Source organism: Raphanus sativus, chromosome 9 (genome assembly GCF_000801105.2).
Source record: "Raphanus sativus cultivar WK10039 chromosome 9, ASM80110v3, whole genome shotgun sequence".
NCBI classification, from domain to species: Eukaryota; Viridiplantae; Streptophyta; class Magnoliopsida; order Brassicales; family Brassicaceae; genus Raphanus; species Raphanus sativus.
Window position 1 is genome coordinate 32,185,984 of NC_079519.1, and position 24,009 is coordinate 32,209,992.

At 42.9% G+C, this 24,009-nt stretch overlaps 4 protein-coding genes across 5 annotated transcripts; all 4 read right to left on the reverse strand.

Moving 5' to 3' along the window:
- Positions 1 to 684: 684 nt before the first annotated feature.
- LOC108827347 (putative E3 ubiquitin-protein ligase ARI4) lies at positions 685 to 2,927 on the reverse strand. Its single transcript, XM_018600724.2, has one exon. The coding sequence runs from the start codon at positions 2,724 to 2,726 to the stop codon at positions 1,071 to 1,073; it is 1,656 nt and encodes a 551-aa protein (XP_018456226.1). The 5' UTR covers positions 2,727 to 2,927; the 3' UTR covers positions 685 to 1,070.
- A 395-nt stretch (positions 2,928 to 3,322) lies between these two features.
- LOC108823381 (chlorophyll a-b binding protein 2.4, chloroplastic) lies at positions 3,323 to 4,519 on the reverse strand. The gene is made up of 2 exons (XM_018596566.2): positions 4,300 to 4,519; positions 3,323 to 4,046 (listed from the first exon to the last, which is right to left on the reverse strand). The coding sequence occupies exons 1-2, from the start codon at positions 4,446 to 4,448 to the stop codon at positions 3,395 to 3,397; spliced, it is 801 nt and encodes a 266-aa protein (XP_018452068.1). The 5' UTR covers positions 4,449 to 4,519; the 3' UTR covers positions 3,323 to 3,394.
- Positions 4,520 to 12,098: 7,579 nt separating this feature from the next.
- On the reverse strand, positions 12,099 to 17,999 carry LOC108825305 (uncharacterized). Its single transcript, XM_018598613.1, has one exon. It carries the CDS (start codon positions 17,997 to 17,999, stop codon positions 12,099 to 12,101), a length of 5,901 nt encoding a protein of 1,966 aa, XP_018454115.1.
- A 3,598-nt stretch (positions 18,000 to 21,597) lies between these two features.
- Positions 21,598 to 23,215, reverse strand: LOC108825857 (oleosin S2-2). Of its 2 annotated transcripts, XM_018599213.2 has the most exons (3): positions 23,097 to 23,215; positions 22,740 to 22,913; positions 21,598 to 22,196 (listed from the first exon to the last, which is right to left on the reverse strand). In XM_018599213.2, exons 2-3 carry the CDS (start codon positions 22,881 to 22,883, stop codon positions 21,774 to 21,776), a joined length of 567 nt encoding a protein of 188 aa, XP_018454715.1. In that variant the 5' UTR covers positions 22,884 to 22,913; positions 23,097 to 23,215; the 3' UTR covers positions 21,598 to 21,773. The 2 variants fall into 2 exon arrangements, with proteins under 2 accessions (XP_018454715.1, XP_018454714.1); XM_018599212.2 differs by having other exon boundaries at positions 22,740 to 23,210.
- Positions 23,216 to 24,009: the final 794 nt, after the last annotated feature.

The window sequence follows — 24,009 nt, forward strand, 5'->3', positions numbered from 1 at the left end:
GTAAAAAACACCATATATCAATCAATTTACTTCATTCTCCAGTCTTATACCCAACCCCCTCTCAATCGATACATCAAACTACTTCGTGAAATTGCAATTTTGTTTCGAGTTTTGATTACATCTTCTCCTTTCTTGTTTTGGGTCAGTTTATGCCGAAACATTAATTAAAAATTGTTCCCTTTCTCGTATTACATAAGATCTGTTACTTACAACAATGATACTCTCATGACAACAATCTCAGACTCAAACGAAATGCAAACACTGATAGGAGAAATTTGAGCGGTAAAGGTAAATGTAAAGATGTGATTGTTGCGGCCTCAGAATACGACAAGAAAATTGATGAGAATCATTGTAACTATATCGTTCATGAGGTGATGAAGTTGGATTTAAACGATGGAAAGGAGAGGCAGACATTGGGAGTTGCTTCTGCTACTTGTGCGTCAGGATCAACGTCTACTTCTGGTTCTACCACTGCCAGTGGTGTAACTGTAGAGTCTGATGAACCAATGATAGATATTTGGATGGTGATGCATGGATGCTATGAAGTTAATTATCATGAATGAAATTGTTTTGCTGGAGATGATTGCTCATGGCCATCTTTGATTAGGCTGCAATATAAGCTATCTAAACTTGATTATATATATATTATAACTATGATATATAAAATCAAATTTGGGATGTTAATGTAAGAAGTGGACTTTGTAATATACATTGTGGTTTAACGAAGTTATTTTCTCGCTTTTATCAATCACTGCTTTAATAGTGACAGACAAAACAACAGGGACCGCATCAAATGATAGTGAAATCTCAAAACACTACAAGTCTACGAGTCTACGTCGCTGTACTATAGTATATCCGTGTTTGATAGTATATAATTAAGGAATGATTATGAGCCATCAGTAGACAAGCACATTACTCGTAGACTTGTAGTGTTTTAAGTAATAACTCAACATTAATTTATTAAAACAAAAAACTGAAGAAAAAACAAAAGAAATGTTCATTTGTGCACTGCATCAATGGTTTACAAAGCGAAAGCTAAAAAGAGTACCTGCCTTCTACAAGCTCCATGGTCATGAATCTTGCTGAGACATAGAAGTCCTTCCGCTTGAACCTAAGACCATGTCAGCACCAAACTCAATTGCTTTCTCTATCCCATCTGAACTGTAAGATGCAATCTTGTGGTTGTATGCAGATGGTGTTGTACCCAACAAGTCATTCTCAACGCAGTTATACATCTCCTTGCAGAGATTCTTAACCACATCACGAAAGTTTATAGTCTCAGCCTTCATCTTATTCAACTCATCACTAGTATAAGACTCAAAAGGCTGGTTCAAAGTTTTGGAAAGTCTCTCAATATAACCTATAAGTTGCTGCTGCAGATTCTCAAACAGATTCTTCTTCATCTCTCTTTCCTCATCACTCATCTCTTTTTTGAACAGCTCTTCACCAAACATGTAGAAGGCAAAAACATATGTATATGAAAGAACTTTTCTTGATCTCAATAACATGTCGGCCCCATCTGTTACCCATGTCATATCCTTATGCATAACGTAGTCTTTTTTTGCTGACACTGACGCCGCCTTCTCACGGACACTCGCTCTAAGTTTATCCTCCTGCTTTGATGAATCTTTATGTGATCTGTATTGGTGATAGTAATGTGTATACCTTTCTAAATCCCTTTTAGCCATCTCCATTTGCTTCACCTTGTCTTCCTTGAACTTACCACAACTATGACCATAGATAGTAGTCATATCATGGCTTACACCAGTAGCTCCACCACACAACCAACAAAAATGCTGGCCACAGATACATGTCATGAGGTTGCACCCATAACTCCTGTCGACAGGTCTGCTGCATTTAGGACACATCTTCGTGTGGACCGTGATCCAGTTAAGCGTCTCGGACTCATCTTCACACTTCTTGCTCCATAGCTTCCACATCAAGCAAGAGCAAGGAGAGTGAGACTCGCAAAGACATTTGAAACAAAACTGATGACCACAAGAGCATTCAACCTCGCCATCATCATCTTCTTTCCATATCGCGTTACCGCAATGAGGCGTGCTCGGACACCACTTGACCCTTTTGTTATCGTCAACGTATGACTCAGCGAGGAAACGATCAAACTTGTCAGCTACTTCGGGATGAACTAGCTTCTTAACAACATCTTCATCGCAAATCGCGTTGCATTTATAAGCCATGCATGCGATTCTTTTGCTCATACCTTCGTTGATCTTCACTGTGAAATGCTCCTTCCAGCAGTTATTACAAAAGCAATGACCACAGTCCATTGTCGTCATCGTGTAGCTTTGTAAACCATCTTCCATACAGATCTCGCAACTCATCTTCTTCTTCTTCAAAGAGTACCGAGATTCAGACAAGGAAGGACGACGATCAAAGACAGTAAGACCGACAGTTTTAAACAGAATCTCTCTGCCTTTTTCACTATAAACATCGACGAGTTTATCAACGTTCCACTGGTAATGAATGAGAAGAGTCCTTGCTTGGCTCTTCTTGACAGTGAGCAGGTCCATAACCCTAGCCAAAACTTCCTTCTGTGCGGCTACGAGTGATTCATTCGTGATGAGTTGGCTAGTTGATTTTGCGGAGGGCTCCGGCTCATGTTGTTCAGCCTGCTGATATTTATCATTATCATACATATCATTGTCCTCCTCCTCTTCTTCTGCTTCCTCGTCCTCCTCGTAGCTCAAGTAATAGTCCTCATCCATGGCTAAGAAAAGATTAACCAAGAGACACCGTAGAGGAAGAAGCAGAGACCGATCAAATCTAAAAGAATATTTATTAGACTTAAATCACGCAAATCCTTAGGGGTTTGGTATTTGTTATTTTATACACAAGCGTAACATATTTCCTTAATACAAAATTTCTTCTTTTTCCTTTTTGTATTTAATTTTAGTATAATATAAATTAAAGGAAATATTTGGACTGTTTGAATCTCAGTCAGTTAAATATATGCTAAATTTCCGGAGACTTGTTAATATCCTTTTATAATCCTTTTAATAAAAAAGTAATATTAACAGAGTAGTTAAATATTTCACCACAAAATTTTAATACAAAATCGAATCAAAGAAAATGTATTATTATTTTTATTAAGATTATCTTAAAAATCTTAGTTTATTAAAAGAGAAACAAATACCAATAATCTGAATACAAATATTTTACCATAGTTTTTTGGTTCATATTCTACATCCTAGAATTTCTCCGGTTGAAGCAATTAACCGAGTTCTTTTGAGATTCTAAGTTAACACGGTTTAATTTTAATGGTTTATAATTTTCTTTCACCAAGATGGCATATCAAATCAAGAGACTTAAATATTTTCCATGCATTAAATGTTGACAGATAAAAAGAAGTTACATGAATTAATCCGATCAAACTCTATTTTCCGGGAACAAAGTTGGTGGCGTAAGCCCATGCATTGTTAGCCACAGGGTCCGCAACATGATCAAACAGGTTCTCAATCGGACCTTTACCAGTAACAATTGCTTGGACAAAGAATCCAAACATTGAGAACATCGCAAGCCGACCGTTCTTGAGCTCCTTCACTTTCAGTTCTGAGAATGCCTCAGGATCCTCAGCTAAGTTCAACGGGTCAAACGCTCCACCCGGGTAAAGCGGGTCAAGACCTTCACCAAGAGGCCCACCTCCGATTCTGTACCCTTCGATTAAGCCCATTAGCACAACTTGAGAAGCCCATATAGCTAATATGCTTTGCGCGTGGATCAAGTTAGGGTTTCCGAGGTAGTCAAGTCCTCCTTCTGAGAAGATCTGGGAACCTGCCTTGAACCATACGGCTTCACCAAATTTGACTCCGTTTTTGGAGAGAATCTCTGGGAAGGTGCAGCCTAAAGCTCCTAGCATTGCCCATCTGCTGTGGATTACTTCGAGCTCACGGTTCTTTGCGAAGGTTTCTGGGTCGGCGGAGAGACCGGCGGTGTCCCAGCCGTAGTCTCCTGGGTATTCTCCGGTTAGGTATGATGGTGTGTTCTCTGAGAATGGTCCTAAGTACTTGGGACGGTCTGGTCCATACCTGTTACATTTTGTATGTTGTGCACAGAATTATATGTTTTGATGATCAACTATATATCAAACTGATAAATATATAAACATAACCTAAATCAAATTCGAATATATAAAAAAACTTAATTTCTAGTTTTAAGAAATTTAAATAGATTTAAAATCAAACCTTGAACCGCATTTTTTTTTTTGAAACTCATTTTAATATTTAAAATGAAAAACTCATTTTCTGAAAAAGTAAAAAGAGAGAAGTTTGAGGTAAGAACCAGATGCTCTGAGGAGTAGACTTGACGGTACGACGCATGACGACACGACCACCACCGTTGGAAGCTCCGACTTTGCGGAGGAGATCGTTGGAGGGCTTAAGTGCCGTTTGGCCAGCAAAAGAGGAGTGTTGGATAGCTGAAGTAGCCATTTTTTTTTATCTAAACAAGAACACAAGTAAAGAGAAACAAGCAAAGATGAGATGAGATGGTTTTGGTGTTATGTTATGTATGTTCGATTTTATAATAGAGATCCAATGGTGTTTATCTACTGGAGATTAGCATATGGACATGTCAGCGAGTTCTGATTGGTTAGTTAGATTTCCACATACTCGATTCACATGTGGAGGAGATTTCTAGAGGCTATGGTTTTGCCACGTGCAGTAGCAGATCTTGTGCATAGAGGAAAACACGTCAGCGAGTTCTGATTGGTTGGTCTAGATTTCAACTGAATAGATTCATATTGTGCATAAGATTGCTAGAGGCTATAATTGTGCCACGTGTCAGTGGAAGATCTTGTGCACAGAGGATAATGTACACACGCACGAGGTTTCGCTTCTTTCCTATTGGCTATGCGTGAGATTTTGCGATAATAAGACCTTTTTAAGAAAAATCTTCATTTTATTCATCTTTTCATTGCCCTTTCCGGAAGCAACATTTTGATAAGACAAATTTTATATTTAAGTTGATAAAAAGCTATTTTATAAATCATTAGTCAATGAAGAAAAGGTTTGACCAAAAAAAATCATTAGTCAACTAATTAACTATAAAAAATCATACAATATCTTAAAAAGGAACGAAGGGATGACGGGGGTGATTGGTTCGACTGTGACTGTAAAAAATTAGCTGTAAAAGTTTAGCTGTAGATAAGTTGGTTGTAGCTGTAAAGCTGTTATTGTAGATTTTTTTGCAGAGATTTTTGCTGTAGTTAAATTTGTTGTAGCTGTATGTTATATGTTGTAGATATTTTAAAATAAAATATGTGATGTATATATAAAATAATTATTTTTAGTCAATTAAAATAATTTATATTAATGATTATTATAAATTATCAAAGTTTACTGTTATTTAAAATGTGATATAAATAATATTTTATGTTATTTAAAATATTTCAGCAGTTTTGAAAACACCCAGAATTAAAATAAAATATTTATAAATATTTTTATTATGATTATCTAATTTATTTGATATCATAAATAGTTTTTTTCATTTTAAAGTTTCTACATCCTATAAAACAAAGATGTAGATTTTTTGCCTAAAATACATAAGAAAAAAATTTGCTTTAGATTTTTTGTTGTAGCTTTAAAAATAAATCTAAAACATGATTGGTAAAATTTTAATTTGTTGTAGGCTTTGACTAACAAAAATAAAGCTACAACATGATTGGTAAAGTTTAATGCTTTAAAAATAAATAAAGAAAGTAGAAAGATAAAGCTAAACCAATCAACTCCGACCATTGCAGCAAGTCTAAGCTGTTTCTCAAGAGGCAAATAGTCTCTGAAGGGTACACAAATGTTAATATGCATCACCTTCACAATCTTACCAGTTAAGACTAGACAGCAAAAATCTACTCTATGCATATTTTAATATCTGTGATGTATTCTGAAGATTCAAGAGAAGTTTCTTCGAGACACTGGCTTAGACCCTTCCAACAAGAGACTCTTAATGAGCTCTTCTGATCATAACTATACAATTGGTCTGAAGATAAAGAGATTACAAAGCAAGAGATATCGTCAAACAATTTATCCATTCTAGAAACCGAGAAAATTCTCAGTAAATCTCTTAGATGACAGAGCAGGCATTACTAGAGAGACTGCTCTAGTGCCTTGAATCTGGATATTTCAGACAACTTGTCCAGAAAAGCTAGAAGTTCATCAAATTCGCTTGCGTGAGCTAATGAACAACTGAAGCACTCTTCGCCAAGATTTGTTACCTTGGGAAAATCTCCTGATTGCAATACTGTTAGAACCGAGTTCGGTCGAAACTAGTAAAGAGAAGACGAAGAACTCGTCTGTGGGTCTAACAAAGACGTTTTATAGATGAAGAGGTCAGGAACTAGTTACGGAGTAAGTGTAAAGAGAAAGACAAAGCGAAGCTCGAAGAGCTAGACAAGAAACAATACAAGATAGCGGATAGAGAGGAGTAAAACCCTAGATCTAGCCGCTTGTGAGTGTGTAAAAGTGTGGATCCCTTTCACGCTGCTTCCTCCCTTCCTTTTATAAGCGGCTTCTCGACGTTCGCCCTAATTTCCCTTGATTCGGATGGGCTTTAAGTCGACTCGCCGGCTTAACGGGCCTTTTGTCATTTAGTCGACATATTTACTAAATTAACCCCTTTTGGGCCTTCTCGTCGACTCATTGTCCTTGCTTCCTATCTTCGGTCACTAGGCCATATCTCGCTATTCATCGGGCCCTTGGAGGGATGTAATCCTCCTCCTACAGTAAGTCCCCCCCCAGTTCGTCTGTGGTCAGTGGCAACTCGATCCGGTCGGACTGTTTTATCGGAGGGTCCGGTGAATTCGCGGGTTTTGGTCTGGGATCCTCTTGGTGAACTCCAGATGCCGCGTTTGGTCGTTGGTTCTTTGACAAGGCTCGGAGTGGAGCTTTGGTCGCGACGTTTCGAGGTCAGCGGAGGTGCCTTCACTCGCTGAGGTGCTTTTACTCGCTTCGGTTGATCGCGGCACTCCCCAGCCACCAAGTTTGGCGAGTAAAATTCTCACCGCAGTCCGTGGAAGCGACTCTTTACTCGGCCGTGTGTTCGTTTTGTCGCGATGTTCTTGTTGTAACTTTCCCGAAGACGAGTTTACTCGCGGGTAAAAGCAACGGTCGTGATGTTTCGGGTAAAATCCTCACCGCAGCCCATGGAAGCGACTCTTTACTCGCCCATGTGCTCGTTTTGTCGCGATGTTCTGCTGTGACTTCCCGAAGACGATTTTACTCGCGGGTAAAAGCAATGGTTGTGGCGTTTCGGGGTTCGCGGAGATACTTTTACTCGCTGACTAGTTTCTTTAGGTTGCAGGATTCCCTGGTGATCAGGTCTGGCGAGTAGAAATCCCCATCGTAGCCCGCAGGAGCAGATTTTACTCGTCTGTATCGCTCGTTTGGCCGCGATGTCCTTTCTGTATCGCTCGTTTGGCCGCGATGTCACTTCGTGGCTTTCGAAAGCGAATTTACTCGCTGGTGAGCTTATTTTGTCGCGATGCTTCCCACGATTTCACAGAAGGATTTTACTCGCTGCTTCTTCTCCGTTACTCGCTAGCATGATTGTTGTGTCGCGATGTTTTCCCGTGATACCAAGAAATGAGTTTTTACTCACTGGTTAGCTTCAAAATTGGATTGGTTCAAACCGGTTTGGATCCTTCGATTTTTCTCCCAAGCCTTGATTGGTTTAAACCGGTTTGATCCCGGTCGGATTTACCTCTAACTCCCGGTTTAATCGGGTAATGATGTGATCGTGAGTGAGGAGAGAGAGAGGTTACGGGCCTAATTAAAGCCCATTTAGGCCTTGTTAGGTCTAATGATGATGCTTGGGGAACCGTGCCTGTCCTTTTGCTATAAATAGATAGTTGTGCTTCCCTTTTATTATTCTTCTCTGCAATCTCAGGTATTCTCTTTTCTCTCTCCCTTCTCTCTAACTTCGTTTGTTTTTCTCTCTCTAAGTCCCGCCGGTAGGGTTTGTTGTTTCGAGTAGTCATCATGTCATCGGGAAAGAGGTTATCCCGCGAAGAAAAAGGTAAGGCTGTAATTGTCTCTTCAGATCCGAAGGCGACCAAGTCGCCGAACACCCCTCCGAGAATCGATCCAGATCCGTTACGTCGCGATGCGTCGGGAAACGCGACGAACGCGGCTTCTGGGAAAGGTTCGGCGGTTAATGCGCGAGATGGGGACAGTGGAGAGAGAGTCGAAGAAAACGCCGGTTCTTCGCGCGAAGGGACTGGGAACGACGGGCTCGAAGCGCAGGCGCGAGCTTACAGAGTTCCAATTAAACGACTTCGCAAAAGGAGTGTAGATCCTCCGGAGTATAGACCCACGCGCTACGTCTCTCGTGATCTTTTTGAAGAGCTTCCAGCGATTTCTCGCGATACTTTACGCGATCCTAGGGTTGAAGGGCAGTGCTGGAAGAACGTGTTTCCCAGCTACTCTACTCACAGTAGCGTGAAGCATCTATTGAAGGTTTGCGGGGCTGTTGGGGTGACCTATCTCATACCGTCTGTTAGGCAGAGACCTTGGTCGCCGCCCGTGGGATACCAGTGTGTCTACGAGTCGTACTTCGGTGTGGACACGAAGCTGTGGTTTCCCATCCATCGCCTGATTACGGCTTATATTCTTCGTCGGGGAGTGGCGATTACTCAGTTTCTGAACGGATCGTTCCGAATCGCGGTCGCTTTGATGGTTATGGCCGCTGAAGTTAACATCCCGATGAGCGTGAGGACTTTCGAGGAGCTGACTTTCTTGAGACCCATGCCTCACGGAATGCATTCGATCAAGATGCGTCCATCCTACAACGTACTAACCGGTCATCCGAACAAGACGAAAGATTGGCAACGATACTACTTTTTCGTCAAGTCAGACGAGCACGCGTTCGATGAACCACCGGGAGATGACTTCCCGGTCCTCTGGGATAATGAAATTGGTAGATTTGTAGTTGTCTCAAGATTCCTCGAATTTCTGAAAGTTTAAACTTGTGTATTTTTTGTATTTTTCTTGCAGTTCGTCACCCAAATACAATCGCGTATCCGGAGAAGTTCTTTGAGCACGCCCAAGCTATCGCGACGCTTAGCCATCGTCGGTGGCCTGATCTTAGCGCTGATTGGATTCGCCGCTGTCAGGAGCGCGTAGCTAGAGGTACTTGATTTCCTGCTTTCCCCCCCTTTTTCTCGATAAGTCGCGATTCTATGCTGACTTGGTGAGTGTTCTTATCTTTCTCTTTCTCTTTGCAGAGATTTGGCGATCAAGATTGCCCTGCGTAGTCGTTCCCGGGAAGAAACGCTTGTCATTGTTCACAAGGAAGCAGCAGAAACTCGTGAACAAGGCGAAAAAGATGAGGCAAACTCCGGACTTGAGTGCTATTCTGAAAGGGCAAATGAGATCGTTGAGCAAGAAGAAGACTGCTACTGTCGTTGACGACGAACCTGCCGCAATGGTTAACGACGACCCTTCTCCAGTCGCGACTCCAGTTGTGGGTAAGGGTGGTCCTCCGACTGCTGATCGCGATGGAGGAAAAGAAGGGAGTGACGGTCCCTCTGAGGTTGGGCCGGATCCCGATCAAGCCGAAGAAGAGCTCCCTCGAGCCCCCACGGAAATGGCGCAGCAGAAACCGTCGAAGAAGAAGAAGAAGGAGAAGAAAAGATCTCGCGAGGAATCTTCTAAGAGGGAAACCGAGGGTTCGAATGCAAGTCATGAGGATGCTGTTGAACTTTCTGTGAAGGCGTCTCCGGGAGCGCAATCTAAGAAGCAGAAGAAGGTTCATTCTTCTCGCCAAGGGGATCCTCCGGTGGTGGACACTACCCCCGACGATCCTTTCCCGGGGGGAGAGAGGGAAGGCGACTTTACTCCCGCTGCTGATCCTTCTGTCGTGAATCAGAAGAAGGCTTCAAAGAAGAAGGTAGGCGTATCGCGTAGTGCTCCTTCTTCCAGTGTGGGTGCCTCGGGAAGTTTCACTACACGAGGGCCTCGCGTGGACTTTCCTGATCGGGTGATCTTCTCGTACGACGGGGACACTCCGTTGATCTATAATCCGGTTCAGTGTGCCGAACTGACGCGTCAGGTGAGAGGTGGACCTATCGATCTTCCGCCAATTGCTGACCTTTCCTTCAAGGATGAATATATCGAGGCTGCTCATGCAAGGAAACGGGTAACCCTTCCCTTAGGATGAATTTTGATTTGCTTCTTAAGTTATCTTTGGTTGTTTTAATTCCTTCTTACTCCTTTATTTTTACACCGCAGAGTGACGGAAGCATGAACCTTCTGGTGGAGAAGTATGAAACCGAGCTGAGACGAACGCAGGCGCAGCTAGGAGCCGCTGAGGAGTTGGCTCGCTTGAAGGACTCGGAGCTTTCCCGCTTTCTCGCGAAGGATGCTGAAGATAAGGAAATCCTTCGTGGGAAGTTTGAAGGATTGAAGACCAAGCTGCTAAACTCTCGATCCTCCGTCAAGGCCCTTTCTCGCGAGAAAGTCACGCTGGAGAGGGAAAAGAAAGACCTGGAAAAGGAGAGGGACGCTGCAGTCGCCAAGCTCATCTCGGAGAGGCGAAGGCTCAGGGATTCTCGTGTTTACGAGGTGACACTCGAGAGAGTTAGAGTTGAGACAGCTATGGTCGTGAAGGCGAAGCGCCGGTTCGACAATATTAGGGATTATTCTGCTCGTCGTGATGCTTTTGAAGAGGCGCATAACCTGTATGGTCAAGCGTTCGGGACGCGGAAGTGCCTCGAGCTAGCAAAAGAGGAAGGCTACGACGTTTCTCAGGAGTTGATCGACTTTTACAGGGTGCAGGAAGGTTTGTACAAGTTAGAAGTGGACAAGCTCAAGGTTGGTGACATTCTGGAGTCTGATCTCTCTCTTTCTCCGCTTATTCTGCCGTCCACGTTTGTGAGCGAAGAGGTTCTTGCCGGTCTTGACAAGTATGGATCGAATGACAGTTTCATCGATCCGGGAACCTTAGTGAGGATGCAATCTCCAGACGACTCTTTTGATATTATGGCGAAAGAGCGTGGTAAGGCCCCAACGGTTGCAGAACAGGGAATGACCGAGGATCCGATTGATACCCAGGAGGATCCGGGCGGGAAGGATGCGGCTTCAAGTAAGGCAACTCTTCCTCCGGATGTTGACGGGAAAGTGCTTGTCGCGGACCTTGCTGGGGTGAAGGATCCTTCGGAACGGAAGGAAGATCCAGCCAACTAGGTTGCCATGTTGTTGTATGTTTTAAATACATTAGTTTTCCGTTGTCTTCTTTTGGATATGTGTTGTTTTTTGAGGTCCTGCGGAGCCTTTGTTGTATTATTCAGAACCCAGAATGTTTCGGCTTTATCGGATGTTTCTAGTCTTTATCGTATCTCCTTCTTATCTGCTTTGGGCTCTTTCTCCTTTTTCTTTCTTGTTGTTGTGTTGCTTGACTGCCGAATTTTTCTTTGGGCAAGGAAAGAGGTTTAGTCGCTGACTTTGCTCATCAAGTCGCGCCGTTTCCTCCCTTCTTTTGAAGGCAATTTTACTCGCTGATAGCTGATCAAGCCCGGCTTCAAAAAGCAGTTTTGCTCGCTGATCCTGCTCGTCAAGTCGCGTCGTTTTCTTCCTTTTCCTGAAAGCATTTTTACTCGCCGATAGCGGTTTTAATCGCAGGTTTCATGGCTCCCGAAAGCAGTTTTACTCGCTGTTTTTGTTCGTTAGGTCGCGACCTTTCCTTCCTTCTCCAAGGTGCGATTTTTCTCGCCATATTCTTGTTTCAAGTCGCGGTGTTTTACTACGACGTGCATTCCTTAGGCATTCGTGACGGAAGAGGTTTCACTCGCGGGTTTGGCCGTCAAGTCGCGAATTTCCTATCTTTCCTTCGAGTAGCGATTTTTTTTTTTTTTTTTTTTAGGTTATGGCTGCGCCGGTTAAGGCTGCCTACGTATCTCCAAAGAGAATCAAGCCATTCGTAGTTCGTCGGAGTCGAGTAAGAGTGACGCAGAGGGTGCACTTACTCGAGTTTCCTTTTTTTTTTTTTTTTTTTTTTTTTTACAATAAGGCAAGAGTGGCTCGTGAAGCGCACTTGCCCGTTTGTTTGGTAAATGAAGCGTGCTCGTCGCCTGCTGGATCGCAACGAAGCTAGGCGGAATAACGCTTAAGATGCATGGAGTTCCATGCTCGGGGAACTGCGTCGCCGGTTGATGTTTCTAGACGATAAACTCCAGGTTTTACGACTTGTGTGATTCTGTATGGCCCCTCCCAATTAGTACCAAGCTTGCCAGCCTTCCACTCCTTAGTATTCTCAAAGACTTTTCGAAGAACGAGATCGCCTTGTTCAAGAGGGCGCGACTTGACCTTCTTGTTATAGTAGCTCTCAATCTGATGTTGGTAATTCTGGATTCGGAGCAAGGCTTGATCGCGGTGTTCTTCGATTGCGTCAAGGGCGTCAAGCAGCATACTTTGGTTGAGTGCAACATTCTGAGGCATTCGGGACCTGCGGAGGCTGGTGACATTGACTTCTGCGGGAGCCATCGCCTCAACGCCGTAAGCCATGGAGAATGGAGTGCACTTGGTTGCGGAACGCGGCGTTGTGCGGTGAGACCAGAGAACGCCGTCCAACTCGTCGGCCCAGCAACCCTTTTTCAAATCGAGTCGTTTCTTCAGTCCATCAATGATTGTACGGTTAGACGATTCAGCTTGGCCGTTACTCTGCGGATATCGCGGTGTCGCGGTGTTCAGGCGGATCCTCCACTTATCGCAGAAATCGCGGAACTGATGCGAGATGAACTGCGATCCGTTGTCTGTCACGATCTCATAAGGGAGGCCGTGACGGCAGATTATGTTGCGCCAGACGAACTTTTGAACTTCCTTGTCGGTAATGTTGGCGAATGCTTCTGCTTCGATCCATTTGGTGAAGTAATCGGTGAGGACGAGGACGAAACGCTTCTGTCGTGAGTTCGGCATCGGTCCGATGATATCCATTGCCCAACGCATGAAAGGATACGGTGCTGTAAGAGTGCGCAGCTGCTCGGTGGGACAGTGGATAGTGGGTGCGTGTCTTTGACACTTATCGCAGCGTTTGGCGTAAGACTCGCAGTCCGCGTTAAGAGTAGGCCAATAGAAGCCTTGACTCCGAACTTTAAGTGCTAGAGCTCGCCCTCCAGAATGATTACCGGCCGCGCCTTCGTGATTTTCAGCCGTGACCAGTCGCGTTTCGTCACCTGATATGCATTTCAGGAGGACCTTGTTGGCGTTCCAACGGTGTAGTTCGCCGTCGATGACGACGTAATGGGCACTGCGCGCCTTCAGTTTTCGCGCTAACCACTTATCATCGGGAAGGGTGCCGTGTGCTAGGTAGTTGATCAGATCGGTACGCCAGTCGGGGGTTTCGTCTGATGAGGAGTCGATATCCATATCGGCTGCAACCGCTACCGCAGAGACGGAGGTGGTACTCGCGTCTTGCGCCGTGATGCTGGGGGTCTCGATCCGATGAATGGGAATTGTCCGCTTGATCTGATCGTGTAGCTTGCTCCCAAGGGCTGCTAGAGCATCAGCGCAGACGTTCTCTCCTCTCGGGACTTTGGTGAGTTCGAAAAATTCGAAGTCCTTCGTGAGGTCCTGAACAAGCTTGAGATAGGCGTCCATTCTTGCGTTGTGCGCATCGTACTCGCCGTTATATTGACTGGCGACGAGCTGAGAGTCGCAATAGGCGCTGAGGCGTTTGGCTCTGACGGTCTTGGCGAGGCGTAACCCTGCGAGGAGGGACTCGTACTCAGCCTCGTTGTAGGAAGCGGGAAAGCCGAAGCTGAAAGACTGTCTTATCAGTTCGCCGGTTGGGGATTGAAGCTGAACGCCGGCGCCGGATCCTTTATTGGTTGAGGAGCCGTCGACGTGTAGAATCCAATTGCGAGATGACACGGCCAGATCCTGCTCGAGTTCGGGTGTGAGTTCGATCAAGAAATCAGCGAGGACCTGAGACTTGGCTGCTGTTCGGTTCTTGTATACGATGTCATGCTCGCTGAGCTCCATCGCCCATTTCGTTAGCCGCTGAGAGTGGTTAGCGTTCTGCATGATTGTGCGGAGGGGCTGATTGGAGAGGACTTCAACCGTGTGAGACTGAAAGTACGGGCGGAGTTTCCTCGCCGAGTGAACCACTGCAAGCGCCATTTTCTCGAGGGTGGGATAGCGGGTTTCGGCTTCCGTCATGCGTTTGCTCGTGTAGAAGATCGGTTTTTGCTCCCCCCGATCTTCGCGTATGAGAACGCTGCTAACGGCGATAGGCGTGACGGCAATATAGAGGGTGAGAATGTCTCCCGCTTCTGGTTTCGAGAGTACTGGAGGAGTAGTCAGATATTGCTTAAGTTGGCCAAAGGCCTCTTCGCATTTTTCGTCCCAAATGAATCGTTTGTTTCCTCGCAACAATTCAAAGAAGGGAAGGCATTTATCAGTAGATCGCGAGATGAACCTGTTGAGCGCTGCTATTCGGCCAGTGAGGCGTTGCACTTCTCGGCTGTTCTTGGGGCTTGGAAGATCGAGGATCGCCGATATCTGTTTGGGATTAGCTTCAATACCCCTCTGAGTGACGATATATCCGAGAAATTCGCCGGACATAACACCGAACGTGCATTTAGCCGGGTTCAGTTTCATGCCGTACTCGTTGAGTGTTGTGAAGCAGTCTTTGAGGTGCGTGAGATGATCCTCAGCTCGGAGCGACTTGACCAGCATGTCATCGATGTATACTTCCATCGTCGAACCTAGCTTGTCGGCGAACATGCGGTTGACAAGGCGCTGGTAGGTGGCTCCCGCGTTTTTAAGGCCGAAGGGCATTACTTTGTAGCAGTAGGTTCCTCGATCTGTTATGAACGCCGTCTTCTCGCGGTCGTCAGGATGCATCATTATTTGGTTGTAGCCAGAGAATGCGTCCATGAATGTCAAGAGGGCATTTCCGGCAGTCGCCTCGACGAGACGGTCGATGTGTGGGAGGGGGAAGCTATCTTTTGGGCACGCCTTGTTCAGATCCGTGAAGTCGACGCAGACTCGCCACTTTCCGTTTTTCTTTTTGACGACGACAGGGTTAGCGAGCCAGTCGGGGTACTTGACTTCCATGATTGAGTCGGCGGCGAGCAGTCGGTCCACCTCGTCGTTGACTGCCTTGGATCGTTCGGGTCCTAGTTTTCGGCGCTTTTGACGGATAGGCTTAAAGGTGGGGTCAACGTTTAACTCATGAGAGGTGATTGCTGGATCGATCCCTTTCATGTCGGATGTGGTCCAGGCGAAGGTGGAGACGTTCTGACGGAGAAACTCGGTGAGTTGCTGCTGCATATTGTCCGGTAGGGATGCTCCGATGCGGATCACCTTACTAGGGTCAGCAACGTCGAGGGATATATCGATGACCTCCTCTTGCTGGGGAAACGCCTTCTGTAAGGGGTTTGAGACGGTGTTAACATGCGAGGTTTGTCGCTGAAGTTTGATGGTTGCGATTAACATGTCTCTAGCGGCTTGCTGATCGCCCCGTAGCGTTCGGATTTTGCCGTCTGGTCCCGGGAACTTGACGCATTGGTGATAAGTCGATGGGATTGCTCGCATCGAATGCAGCCAAGGGGTGCCTAGGATCGCGTTATAGGGGGCTTTAGAGTCGACGACCGAGAACTTCACGGTTCGTGTCGTGCCACATGCGTACACTGGAAGGCGGATTGTGCCGATCATGGCCTCGGAGGAACCGTTGAAGCCTGTGAGGGAGCGGGATGACGGTTTCATACTTTCCGTATCGACGCCCATCTTGTCGAGTGTGTCTCGAAAGATCAAATCGACAGAGCTTCCAGTGTCGATGAGAATTTTGGTAACCTGACAGTCGCCAATTCCAAGTTCAACGAGGAGGGGGTCGTTGTGTGGCATGTGGATGCCAAGGGCGTCGTCAGGCGAGAAAGTGATTTGATGATCGTTCTCAGGTTTTGTCGGCCACTTACGCGAGGAAGTTGCCTGACGACGGTAGTCTTTAATGGACCTGACGGAATCACCGCAGGGCGGGGATCCTCCCATAATAACGTTGATGACAGTGTCTTTTTCTTGGGTGGGATGCTGAGTTCTAGAGGTGTCGAGCTTTTGTCGTAGATCGGAGTACAGGGGGCGATCGAGCTGGCTTCGCAAATCTGGTTTCCTGGAATTGAGCTTTTCTCGGAGATCCACGGGGCGGGGATTCATGGGACTTGGGGTATCCAGTCGGCGAGTCTTGGAGGAGTTGATCTTCTCGCGGAGATCGGGGACATGACTGACCGCATCTGCCGCTGGTTTCTCCTTCCGCTTGAGGGTGTTCCGTAGGTCGCCAAGTGACGGGCGGCTCAGCTGAGCGCGCAGGTCTGGAGGAGGAACTTGTTCAGGTTCGTCGCTTGGAGGTTCCAGTTGCGTCAGGACGACGTTGATGCGTCTTCTCGCTCTCGGAAGTTCATGATCGCCGGTGCTTTTGGCGGGCCTTGTGAAGACAGTCTCGACGCGGCGCCGGTTTCGCGGCGATTCCTCGTCGCTAGACGAGTTACCCTTTTCCGGGGATGCTGGAGCTGCTTCTTCGGGCGTTGCTCGTCTCTCTTGCTGAGGAGCTTTGCCTTGCGACTTGCTGGTTTTTTTGTCTTTGTTTTTGCTCCAGCTCGCCGGTCCTCGGGCCCTAGGTTTCGGGGGCTCGATTTCGAGTTTGCCATTCTCGACAGAGGAAAGAAATTGCTCGAAGAGCGTCTTACATTCCCTGGTGTTATGTGACTTAGCGTTGTGGTAATCGCACCATTTCTCGGCTCCCGGAGGCCGAGAGCTCACTGCTGCGGAGGAATCCGGCGGTTTTCCGTCGGTTTCGCGGTTGTAAACGTTCCAACCTTTCTCGCGCACAACAGTCGTTGACGCCGGTGAGTTCTCTTCGTCAACAGCGTACACGAAATTCTTCTTTGGGGCTGCTCGGTCGCCTGATGAGTGTTGTCGTGGCTCATGTCGACTATCCGCGTTCTTCGAGCCGGTTTTGTCGGCTGTTACAGCTTTAGACGCGTTTAGTTTGCCTATCAGGGCCTTTGTATCTTCTTCCATGCGGATAAAGTTATGGGAACGCGCGATGGCGTCGGAAAGAGACGTCGTGGGGTTCCTGTAGAGGTCATCACGGAAAACCGAATGGACATACAACGTGTTTTTAAGCGCGGCGACCGCGACGCTGTCGGGTAAGACGACCTTCGAGACTATGGCTTTGAACTTCTCCATGAAGTTGCGCAGGCTTTGGTCTTTTCCTTGAGCAAGGTTGAAAAGATCAGACACCGTCGCGTCTTCTTGAGTGAACATGATGTAGTTCTTCAGGAAAGCGGACGACAGGTCATGGAAGTCTTTAATAGAGTTCTCAGCTAGGCCTGTGAACCAAGTAAGGGCCGGTCCTTTCAAGCTTTCAACAAAAAGTTGACAGTAGCCGGCGTCGCGTTCTTCGTCGGAGAAGTTTGCACGGCGCACTGCGATGTTGAAAGACGTGATGTGAGTCGTCGGGTCGGTGAGACCTTCGTACGTCGGTAGTCGGAGCTTCTCGATGTGTCGTAGTCTGACGCCGGTTATCGCCGGGGAGAATGGTGTTCGGAGGGTGTTCGCCAGAACACGCTCTATCTGCGGTGCGGAGGTGGTGACGCAGTGTATCTTGGAGTTGATGTCTAGGAGTGACTGTTTGAGTGCTGCTACTTCGCGTACCATCTGTAGATCTGGGTTCGCAGGGGTGAAAGGCGCGGCGTCTGGGTTGAGAGTACTGGGAGGAACGCCGTGACTTGTTGGGTTAGCAGCTACGTCACTTGCGAATAGTTGCCTGCGGATGGTGTCGGTGGCTGCGTCTGGTGCACCGGCGAGAGGAGCGAGTAGTGCTGCGATTGCGGCGATTTGCTCGGTAGCTACTTTTTGGGCGGCGTCTTGCCGGGCGAAGCGCTCCATGATGGTATCGACAAAGGCGGGGGCTATCGGGATAGCCGTGACTGGGGTTAGACCCGGCGCGTCGTGCTCGTCGCCGGAAGTGGAACCTTCGGGGTTCTGACTCATCTTTGCTAACGTTACTTTGCTAGCCCCACGGTGGGCGCCAACTGTTAGAACCGAGTTCGGTCGAAACTAGTAAAGAGAAGACGAAGAACTCGTCTGTGGGTCTAACAAAGACGTTTTATAGATGAAGAGGTCAGGAACTAGTTACGGAGTAAGTGTAAAGAGAAAGACAAAGCGAAGCTCGAAGAGCTAGACAAGAAACAATACAAGATAGCGGATAGAGAGGAGTAAAACCCTAGATCTAGCCGCTTGTGAGTGTGTAAAAGTGTGGATCCCTTTCACGCTGCTTCCTCCCTTCCTTTTATAAGCGGCTTCTCGACGTTCGCCCTAATTTCCCTTGATTCGGATGGGCTTTAAGTCGACTCGCCGGCTTAACGGGCCTTTTGTCATTTAGTCGACATATTTACTAAATTAACCCCTTTTAGGCCTTCTCGTCGACTCACTGTCCTTGCTTCCTATCTTCGGTCACTAGGCCATATCTCGCTATTCATCGGGCCCTTGGAGGGATGTAATCCTCCTCCTACAAATACATCAGCCTGAGTCTCTTGTTGCGAGATTTTTTTTTGTTGGAAAGCACACATGCTCATGGAGTGGTAAATTTCAGTAATCGAGTAAGAAGATTGTTGATAAGTTTATAAATAAATTGATAACAAATCATAATTTTAAAAACTGGTGAAATGAGGAATAGGTTGGGACTTCTATTGTGGAAGAACATTTTAAAGAATATATGATTCTGCAAGTGTACTTTGTAAAAGAGTTAAATCCAGCTTCTACAATTATTTATCGAACTAAAGTTAATGTGTTTGAGAAGTTATATTCATGTTCTTTTGCTGTCAAAGAACGGTAACTTGGTAGAGACGTGATCTTCATGTATAGATGGAACATTCAAAGAAAAATAAAAGGTAACGAATTTAAAGTTGGTCAAAATGCTCTAATGATAAATTGTTTTGGCGAGAACCATTTACAAGAAGTGGTCCATGACACACTACTACGAGAGAAATTGTGCCTTGGCTAAAGGAATGATCTGATTAACTCTCTTATTTTAGATCAGCAGGTAGATTAACTGCAAGAAACACATGATCTTCTTTAATTTGTTGCGAGCATTGAATGTGTAAATAATAAGTCACGAACCGATATATTATTTCAATCAACGACCCTATAATAATAATAATAATCTTGCTAATAATTATACCGTATTAAAGCCATCTAGCATTATGTTAACCGCTTATGTATCTATCACCAATCCGCCAAGTTCTGTTCAACTGTTAGACTCGAACATCTATACTATTAAAAGAGAAGCATTCTTAAAAAATCTACTTATACAAATTGTTTGGACTCTTTCATTAACTAACATTATGTTTTCATATATCCTTACTTTTATTTATTTATAATAATAGTATCAATTAATATTGTTACCTTAAACTGAGGGAATCAAATTATGGAACTCATATCCGATCAAATACAATATAGACTATTTCATTGTTAATTGTTTATACTTTTTGATTAAAACGAAGTATATACCCGATCAAGTACAATATATATATATATATATATAGTTTTTTCATGATGGACCATCTAATAATTCAATCATCCAAGTAAAAACATTGTTCAAAATTTTATTTTAAAAAACAATTATTATTACCTTTATTTTAATGTTATACACTATATTTTATGATCATCATCTACAGTATTTAGATATTAATTATTAAAATTAGTTAGCATAGGGGTGAGCATCGGGTACCTATTCGGATTCAGTTCGAATCAATTCGGATTTTGGGTTTTAGGGTCAAAGATTTCAGCCTTATTCGGGTATTTCTAAATTTTGGTTCGGGTTTGGTTCGGCTTCGGTTCGGGTTCGAATAACCCATTTAAATTATTTTTAAAATTTTAAAATTCATTATGTACTTTAAATTTCTCAAAATTTATAAATAAAATCATATATTATAAATAAATTTGAATAACAAATGTCAAAATACCTAAACTTAACATATAAATTAGTTTGGTTTGAACATTTGGATAGAGAATCAATAGATTGTTTAAGTATTTTTGGTTTTTTTTAGTATAGTTTAGCCATTTTGGACATTTACTTTTTGACTATTTATATATATTTTCTAATATTTTGGAAAAATAAAAAGTATTTTATATATTTTAGATATTTTTAATATACATTAAATCTAAAAATAATTAATATATTTAGGTATGTATATCTATTTTGGATACATTCGGATACCCAAAATATTTTGGTTCAGTTCGATTTTGGTTCTATAAATACCAGAATTTTGAACCCATTCAGATATTTAATAAATTTTGGTTCGGATTCGGTACTACTTTTTCGGATCGGGTTCGGCTCGGTTTTTCGGATCCGGGTTTTTTGCCCAACCTTAAGTTAGCATATATCATTAAACATTATCATGTCATCTTACATTATATAATTTCAAGTATTTACAAAATCAAATTTTATAAAAAAAGATTTTGCAAATCATATTTTAACAAATATATATATATATATGTATATATATATATATATTACCTCAACTTAATTTTTTGTAAAAGGTATTATAATAAAAAAATATTTAAGATATAAACCTTAAGCCATAACAATTTAACAAATGTAATACTTATGAAAGATACACAAATATAATGAGAGAGTAGGTCTAGGTATTCAGGTATTCAGATCGATTCCTTTCTATCTGAGTACTTTAGGTCCTAATATTCAGACCCAAATAGATATTTGAAATTTTTGAGTTTGGCTTTAGGTCGGTTTTTTTCATGTCCGGATAGAATACATGTAATATTTGGGTACATAGTATGTTTAGGACGGTTAAGATATTTAAGATTTAAAAATATTAGAAATATCTGAAAATCTGAAAAATAGTTTGAAAGTGGAAAAATATCTGAAAACCAAAAAAAAAAACAAAATATATTCAAATACCCAATAAAATCTGAAATACTTAAATATAACCTGAAGAACCTAAATATATTTAAAATTTTATCGGAACACCCGAAATATATATTTAAATTCTTTTTAGTTTTATCTGAAACCTGAAAGTATAACTGTAAACTCAAACCCAAACAAAAAATAATATACGTAATACTGAAAACATATCTGAAACACCCAAATTACCTAATATGTACAAAACGTTTTTATGTACTTTGGATATCTGATCGGATCTGGGTAGGTCCGTACCGAACCAAGATCAGCCGGTCCAACAAAATTACCCATTATGTACATTTCTCTTGACCCGGATCTGATCGGATTTTGTTTTTTTTAGATTCGAGTAAATGCCTAAGCTAAAAACTGAGAATTATATAAAAATGTACATAGAAAATTTCAAATAAATTAATTCATAAATTGTATAATTTTAAACAAATTTTCTTTTTTCGTATTTTTGTAACATAGTAATGTACAACAATCCTAAAAAATTAATTCATATTAAACTTTATTTATAATAAAATAAAACCCGCGCTTTTGAAGCGCGGATCAAAATCTAGTGATTATTATATGTGTTTCTTTTTCATGGATCTATACTTGTTAGAACTTGAGTTCTTTTCTTTGTCTATAGATTTTCATTAGACTAATAGTTTTCTATATAGACATTCGTTATCCAAAAAAAAGACTAACAGGTTTATTTCGTTCTTATTTCAGTCACAGCTGTTCTTATTTGGACATGACAAAACGAACGTACACATACATATTGACAAAAGATTCTAGAAGGAACAAACTGAGACACGATAAGTAAAATTACATAATCGACTTTCCAAGAGAAACCCGCAGTTTTATGTGTGCCTCCTTGTTTTGCCCGGCTCATTGGCCTCAGTGGTCAGACTAGTATCATGTGCTTCATGGGCCTTATCCTGCACATACTGACCCATGTCTTTTCCCTTCTGCCCAGCATAGCTTACAGCGTCAGCCATACGCCTCTTAGCATAGTCAAATTGCTCCGGCACTGTGTCACTCGTCCCACGGAGGTAGTTTAGGACCCATGAGACCGAGCTTAAACCGGTCAAACCAAACAACCCAGAAGCCAAGATTGCGGTCACAGCTAGCCCGATGGTGATAGCTGCCGGCACAATCACGGGACTGAAGAGGAGGAAGAGCGGAACGGAGAGCATCAAACCTATCACTGAGCCGGCTAGAGTGAGTCCAGCCAGGGCTAGCAGTGAGCCGCCAACTGGAACGCCTACTATAAGTGCCACGACCTGCGAGTTTATTTATTTAGTTGTTTGTTTAGACCCTTTTTAATGTCAATACTCAAAACTGTAATAAATCAAAACAATGACCATCTGGATATATGATCCTAATATATACATGCATGCATACACATGTAAATGGTGCTGTCGTGGAAACTCTAATTTAAATTATATTTTTAATTGACATTTTTGCATATCTTGTTTAGGAATCCCATGACTTGAAAATAATATTCCATCCGTTTCGATTTAATTGCGGGAAATTTAGTTTTGAAATAAGTGTCATTTTTGAGTTTTATTAAGTAGATTCTTCATTTTATTTTTTATTGGTTTAAATGTGGTTAAATGTATATGTAATTGTGTTTTATCTTGCAAATATAAAAAGTCATATATTTTTTTAATCTGTGTATATAAACTTAGAACGATAATTAAAATGAAACGATAGTTAAAATGAATCTAGGAAGTATGGACTAACGAAGTTGAAGTTCAAAACTCATGATTTTTGACATTATTTAAAATTGCAAGAAAAAGAAGTTAAAGAGAACACAAAAGTACTTGGTTACTGGAGGGGCCGCTACTCTTGTAATCAGCACGACCACCATAACCATAACCATAACCGACATCACCTTCATACTGCGGCTGAAGATGAATTCGCTTGTCATTTGGGTCAACATGCACACGCCTGTCTACATTCGCCATATCGATTGATATGATTTGAAACTACAAATTCTAAGAGATCACAGAGGGTAGATGAGATATATATATAATTTGATATTGTAACACAAGATATATATAAATGGGATTGAAAAAAATATAGTAGTAAAAAGGAGATTTGGGATGAAGAGAAGAAGACACGTAAGAATGTGGTGAAGGAGGTGTGGCTTTGCATGATTCCCAAGTTTCATTCATTACCTGATCATCTTTTTGTTCTTCTCGCCCACCGTATTCAAATAAAACAAACAATACATTCGGTTTATACAAATGCTCTCGCCTCGATGCGTCCAGATGCACTTGTATGCCACACCCATCTTTCCATTTTTCTTTTTTGTTATGTTTTTTTTTGTTATGTTGTTTGACAAACTTTCAGTTATATATATAATCCTACATATTGGTAATTAGTTCAACCCGCTAAAAGAATAGTTTAAAATATTACATCGATCCAAGTTTAAGTTCAAAATACAATTCTGTCTTACGCAGCAGAAGTTAACGAGAAAAAAGTTGTTTTTGGGCGGGACATCGTGGTCCAGTGGTAGTGAACGGGTCCTGTATGCAAACACATTCTGGATTCGATTTTTCTATTGCAAAAAACTAATCTACATTGTTCTTCTCACCACGGCTATAGATCCATCCGTTTGAATATCCAGGAGAAGGTATGTTGTGGATTATACCTTCTATACCCAGAAATTAGGTCTGTATTTATAATAGATCCGAGTTAAAAAAAATTTTTACAAAGAAAAAATTGTTTTCTTTTTCTTCTTAAATAACTTTATAATACCCTAAACATTAAATTTAGTCTTAAACTTTTTTGAGAACCTTAGGAATCAAAACATAATTGAATAGGATGACTATGTCATATGATTCGCATGCATGTAAATGTGCCCAGTTGTGGTTGGACTTGGGGTAAGGGCCATAGTTGCATTTGTTGGGAAACAAAGTTTGGGACAGTTTGTGTTGTCTGCTTACATAGTCTTTGTAAATCAAATTGAAAAAGTCTCTCCGGTTCGGTCTAGAGTTGGAGCCTACTGAAAATTTGGTGATAAATTTATCTATTGGACTTGTTCTCCCCTAATAAAATCGTACTGCCTAAATCGGATATCGTTGGACC

Bases quoted from the DNA above. Each gene is read 5' to 3' on its own strand.
- LOC108827347 (XM_018600724.2), bottom strand. From the start codon at position 2,726: ATGGATGAGGACTATTACTTGAGCTACGAGGAGGACGAGGAAGCAGAA.
- LOC108823381 (XM_018596566.2), bottom strand. From the start codon at position 4,448: ATGGCTACTTCAGCTATCCAACACTCCTCTTTTGCTGGCCAAACGGCA. The intron at 4,047-4,299 runs GTTCTTACCTCA...AAAATGTAACAG, and splicing joins TCTACTCCTCAGAGCATCTG to GTATGGACCAGACCGTCCCA.
- LOC108825305 (XM_018598613.1), bottom strand. From the start codon at position 17,999: ATGAGTCAGAACCCCGAAGGTTCCACTTCCGGCGACGAGCACGACGCG.
- LOC108825857 (XM_018599213.2), bottom strand. From the start codon at position 22,883: ATGGCGAATGTAGACAGGCGTGTGCATGTTGACCCAAATGACAAGCGA. The intron at 22,197-22,739 runs GTACTTTTGTGT...ATAAACTCGCAG, and splicing joins GCGGCCCCTCCAGTAACCAA to GTCGTGGCACTTATAGTAGG.